At 30.6% G+C, this 5,789-nt stretch overlaps 2 protein-coding genes across 5 annotated transcripts in view; both read right to left on the bottom strand.

Moving 5' to 3' along the window:
• The window catches only part of LOC116851913 (glutamyl aminopeptidase-like), an 8,030-nt gene extending 6,813 nt beyond the window's left edge, over positions 1–1,217 (bottom strand). The window contains exons 1-2 of one of the 4 annotated variants that reach the window (XM_032831840.1): positions 1,163–1,217; positions 245–274 (exon numbers count right to left, since the gene is read on the bottom strand). The gene's annotated coding sequence lies outside the window, so the exon portion shown is untranslated. Of the gene's footprint in view, positions 1–244; positions 1,126–1,162 lie in introns of those variants that run through there. The other 3 variants (XM_032831839.1, XM_032831841.1, XM_032831842.1) reach the window with 3 other exon arrangements.
• A 751-nt stretch (positions 1,218–1,968) lies between these two features.
• LOC116851925 overlaps positions 1,969–5,789 on the bottom strand; it is a 4,515-nt gene continuing 694 nt past the window's right edge. Inside the window, exons 2-9 of the mRNA XM_032831856.1 lie at positions 5,461–5,675; positions 5,283–5,370; positions 4,333–5,049; positions 3,876–4,159; positions 3,166–3,356; positions 2,665–2,970; positions 2,487–2,574; positions 1,969–2,277 (exon numbers count right to left, since the gene is read on the bottom strand). Coding sequence (XP_032687747.1) covers positions 2,146–2,277; positions 2,487–2,574; positions 2,665–2,970; positions 3,166–3,356; positions 3,876–4,010 — 852 coding nt within the window. The 5' untranslated portion in view covers positions 4,011–4,159; positions 4,333–5,049; positions 5,283–5,370; positions 5,461–5,675 and the 3' untranslated portion in view covers positions 1,969–2,145. The remainder of the gene's footprint in view (positions 2,278–2,486; positions 2,575–2,664; positions 2,971–3,165; positions 3,357–3,875; positions 4,160–4,332; positions 5,050–5,282; positions 5,371–5,460; positions 5,676–5,789) is intronic.

Below are 5,789 nucleotides of genomic sequence, written 5' to 3'. Positions count from 1 at the left end.
TATATATATATATATATATATATATATATATATATATATATATATATATATATATATATATATATTCATGCTTAATGTCAAATCTAAATTTTCATGTCTGTTTCATATTTCGAGAATATGCGTATTTTATTCAGAAAGTCTATTGCACAATGAAATCCGAGGAAGACAGGTTTATTGCTTTGGTGTACATGATTACTCCTGTTTCCGAAGAAAGAAAGTGTTATCTGAAATTGTTGTATCTTACCTTCACGCGCGCATAACAATTCACCACATACTAACGACAACAACAGTGGTTGGTGTCATTTTATATATGTTGTGAGTGTTGGCAAGATCCAATGTCGCATGTAAAAGATATACTTTATCATTACACACATACATGCCAGTGATTTATATCAAAATGTTACATATTTCTATTTAAAACGAATCCTTATGAAAAATACCGCCACCGCTATGTTATACGACGTAAACTTAAATGTACATTTAAACTTATACATATTACATATCTAGATGAAATATATGAAAAAATATACAAGATGTTTGACAGCATTCATATCGGAACTAATATATCACTGGAATAGGTCAAGGTAAGTAATAGAATCGGTATCTTTCTCGAAATAATTATGTAAAACGTAGACTTAATAACAAAGTAAAATTTGTACCGAGTGCAGTACGGATGCTGTCAAACACTTTGTATATGACTGATATAACTGACACTGTCCACCACACAACGACTGTAGTGGACAATTTTGAATATTTGTTCTTTAATTATAAGCTGCTACTGATTTTAGTTGTGCGGGGCCTACGCGTGATTGTGGAAGGCTTTTTCATTGAAATGTAAACTGCATGTACCGGAGAAGTCGCGAAATCAGACAACGTCTGCATGATAACATACGCATTAGAACGAATGTTACAATTATATAGACGATAATGCAATTAAAATTCGCAAAGCTTAAAATGATTAATTCACAGCATTTTTCCAGTTTCACTTTTCTTGTGATATAGAAGAAGATAAAGTAATCCATCGATTCCAATATCTGCCTTGGCTTTATAAAAAATAGGTTTTAACTCTAAATAAATGTCGCTATTTAATGCAGTTTGTAGATTTTGGATTACAAACAGATACACTTTATTTTATACTTTAAATGTTCTTAATATAATATACCAGGTGTAGAAGTATGAAACCGGAATTCCCCTATAAATGGTGCCAGCGTTCAGTTTAGTGACTGTAAGACCGCTACTGCCGCGCTATTATATTCTCCTAACAGCTGACGAATATTGTCAACAAACATAACCCCAACTTTCATTCTCTAGTATATTTTTGTATAACCTTAAACATGTCACGTTTCGAGCCTACTAACTATGATTTGCGGACAGCATTGATTTTCTGTTATCATTTAAAGAAAACTGCTGCAGAATCACATCGAATGCTTGTCGAAGCTTACGGTGAATATGCTCTTGGTAAATCTCAGTGTTTCGAGTGGTTTAAAAAATTCAAAAGTGGTGATTTTGACGTGAGGAACGAAGAACTATGAACTATGAACTATGAACTATGAACTGCTGAAACCTGGTCAAACCGTCAATACTAATCGCTACCAACAACAAATGATCGATTTAAATCGAACATTGACTAAAAAACGACCAGAATATGCAAAAAGGCAACACAATGTCATTTTGCTCCATGATAATGCCCCATCACATACAGCAAAACGGGTCAAGGAAACGATCGAGTCGTTCAGTTGGGAATTACTACCGCATGCGGCTTATTCTCCAGACTTGGCTCCGTCCGATTATCACCTGTTCGCATCGCTAGGACACGCTCTCGCTAACCAACGCTTCGATTCGTATGAAAATGTGGAAAAATGGCTAGATAACTGGTTCGCTTCAAAAGATGAAAAGTTTTTTTGGCACGGCATTCATATACTGCCAGAGAGGTGGGAAAAATGTGTTCAAAACAGTGGAAATTATTTTGAATAAAGTATTATTTATCACTTTCGAACAACAGACGTCTTATTTGTATAAAAAAATTCCGGTTTCATACTTCTACACCTGGTATATAATATATAATACAATATAAAAAAAGGCCGCACATAGATTATAATTCGTACAAATAGTGATAAAAGCTATGCATCAGTTAGGTTATTATCACTAGAAATCATCATAGAACGCTTTAAACTTCCTCCGTTGTCTTAATAATAGTTCTCGTTTTGCTTTGATCAGTTTTCTAACTTTGCTGTATAGTTCATTACCAAATGACTCCTTGGTTACATATATATTTATCTAAAACATATTATGTGAGTATTATTCAGTAATAAGGTAACAAGCCAATAAGCCCAATATAATAACGATAATTCGCTTCATACTTTCTCACTTCTTAATAATTAATGCAACTTAATATACACGTGTTTTATTTGAATATATAAGTTAAAAAAAAAAATAAATACCTAATTAAATATAAAAAATGACAAAAACATAATTGTAAAACTTACCTTGTTGAGTATCAGGTCACTATGTATATTCATAAAGATATCACCTAATAGAGTTAAATTATCGTGGGTATAAAAATTATAAGGAAATCTATAAAATTATAATATAATACATTTAATCAATATAGACATAGCTGCATCTAATGATTATAAAGAATATATTGTTGGTGAAGAAGAATACCTGTCTATTATCTCGAAATAATTGTTCAAGAAATAATTCAGCACCTTTTTCTTTCCGATATGTTTCTTAATAATAGAACGATATAATTTTTCAATTGACAACTTTGTTGCATTGTTCTCATTGGGTCTCATAATCGATATCAAATCCAAATAATGTAATAAGATATTTTCATCTTCTATACATGTCAAGTGTTCTAAAATCTCCATATTTCCCTTTTCAAAGCCATGTTGCCAAATCAGATTCGAAAGAGTCTTATTTGCGTCCATCATCCCGGTACAGAACATCCAGGTTGTCCACCGCGCAAATCTATAAAAATCCATCAAAAGATGTAAGCACTTGTAACAAAAACTTAACAGTTTATTTTATTCTTTGATCATGCAATTCATCAATCATGATGCGAGATATAACATATTAAAAATTATTTTAATAATTTTTATATAATTATATTTAATTTTATAATTATATTTAAACAAGCAAATAGCAATTTTAAAGGATATTTACATGTTCTGTTTACTATTGTATATATACGCGAACAATTTTTCGGCAGCGGCCTTTCTGCATTTTTCGTGGCCTAATTCGCAAGCCCACTTTATTGCTAATAATCTTAACGGCATCGTCATTTCATTTTCGCCTTCATCTTCTTCGTATCCCACATTACGAAGAAGTTCATTCAATATATCCAGAAAGTTTGCCTAAAACACGTTACGTAACATGTATTTTGCATGATATTAAACTTTCTTATAACTTAATATCTTGGAATAAAATTTTGTTCGAAAAACCAAGTAACAACTGAGTCTTTCAGGTTCGAGTTATTCCTCGTTCCTATAGAATTCTCTATCCTACGTTGTTGAGTGAACATTTTTACTGGAAATTGAAGAGTAAATCTGAAGCATTTCGCTAACAACGAAACATTAACTCTAATTGATTAACACATTTGCTCATAAGGAACCAGAATCCTATTTAACCTTGAGTGAAACGTTCATCTTTGTGATTTCGAGCGGCAGTATTTTCATTATTATTTCAATTACCTACTATTACTTTTTACTCCAAGATACTTAGAGAAAAGATATCATAGCAGATAAGTATAAAACATCCATATCTAAATTTACAATTTGCTATATTCTTGTTTAACTTCTCGACGTTTTGCGACAACTGATAAAGTATAAAGTATCAACTGCAAAGCTCTGTCCGTTAAATTTGTTTTTCCTCACCTTCGTCGCTTCTGCTACTGAAAACTTTAAGAAAGTCGACATATACGAGAAAATGTTAAACATTGGATGCCATGCTATATAGCTAGTTTCCTTGTTTAGAAACTTTATAACATCGAAGAAGACATGAAGTCCCATTTTCCTAACTGTTGTAAAGTAAAATGCATCGTTGACAATCTGTGCTCGATTGAGAACAGGTATAGGTGATTTACAGGTATAGTTGGCAGACTGTAAATACTCCGCAAGCAGTAGCCAATTCCGACTGTCATAATTAACTCGATAGTAACCTGTCGTAAAATAAATTATCTATGTAAGATATTTTCGAACTTGTATATCAAGAAGTGATTTTGAAAGATATCGTTGCACTTTTTATCCAAATTTACAGTCTGTATATTCTTAATAGAATATATTAAACTGTTTATGAGATACTTGCTGCAGTGAAAAATTATCTATTGTTTACCTTTTGCCGGAATACCATTTTATCGAAAAATAAGTGGTACCAAATGTAAAAATGATGGTACTCATGAAGTAATAATACGATGACACAGTCGATCACAGCATTTTCGATGTGTACGATTATGTCATCTTGTGTCGTCGTTGGGAAATACTTGATCGCAAACTGTATTACACAGTGTTGCCTGTGTACATTGTTGAAAAGCAATCCGTTGCTTCTTCAATGTCGACCAACGCCAGTTCGATATACTAACGCATTGTTATTATCTTAATTGGACATCCACAACATGCGGAAATAAAGAGAAACATGAAGGTCGTTGTGTAAGAGTTATGAGGCGAGAAATAAGGAAAAACAGTTTCCGCGGACAACTTGTATTAAGCACTCACGCTTTTTTGCATACTTTATTCTTTCTTGTGTTGACTCTTGTATGGTATAAGTTACAAAAAAGTACACCTTACTTTATAATCTATAAAGCTATAAATATTCTTCTCATTATATATATAGAATATATAATATATTATAAAAAAGCCTATTCATAGATTATAATTTGTGGAAATAGAAATTATGCGTTAGCTAGGTTATTATCATCATAAAACATTAATCATAAAACGTTTCAAACTTCTTTTGCTGTCTTAATATTTGATCTCGTCGTATTTCGATCAGATGTATGCTATTGGTCCATAGCTTATAAAGATAAAACTTCTGGATTACGTGTACGTTTATCTAAAACACATTACGTGGATATTAATCAGTAATAAGGTAAATAACTACTAAGACCAATATAATAACGATAATTCGCGGCATAATTTCTCACTTTTTAACAATTAATGCAGTTTAATATATACGTGTTATATTTAAATAAAAAAATAAGTTAATAAATAAGTAAATAAATAATAAGTTAAATAGAGTAAGATAATAAATAAATTAAATAACAAAGGCATAATTGTAAAATTTACCATGCTGAGTTGCAGCTGGTTATGCACATTCATAACAATATCACCTATCAGTGTTAGATTATCGTAGGTATCAAATTCGTTGGGAAATCTATAAAATTATGATACATTACATTCAATCAAAATAAATATTGTTGCATGTAATGATTATAAAGAGTATATATTTTGCGAAGAAAAATACCTGTCTATTATCTCGAAATAATTGTTCAAGAAATAATTCAGCACCTTTTTCTTTCCGATATGTTTTTTAATAATAGAACGATGTATTTTTTCCATTGATATCTTTGCATAATTTGATACGTTGGCATTGATCTCATGGACTCTCATATTCGACATCAATTGCAAATAATGTAATAAGATATTTTCATCTTCTATACAAGTCACGTGTTCTAAAATCTCCATTAAAATAAAATATAAATCTGTATATTTGAAATAAAATAAAAGGAACTTATATATATATATATATATATATATATATATATATATATATATATATATATATATATATAT

Source organism: Odontomachus brunneus, unplaced genomic scaffold, assembly GCF_010583005.1.
Source record: "Odontomachus brunneus isolate Ranch 3 - 2012 unplaced genomic scaffold, Obru_v1 Obru_scaffold_196, whole genome shotgun sequence".
NCBI classification, from domain to species: Eukaryota; Metazoa; Arthropoda; class Insecta; order Hymenoptera; family Formicidae; genus Odontomachus; species Odontomachus brunneus.
Note: the sequence above shows the minus strand (reverse complement) of the source record. Positions and strands in the feature narration are given on the sequence as shown.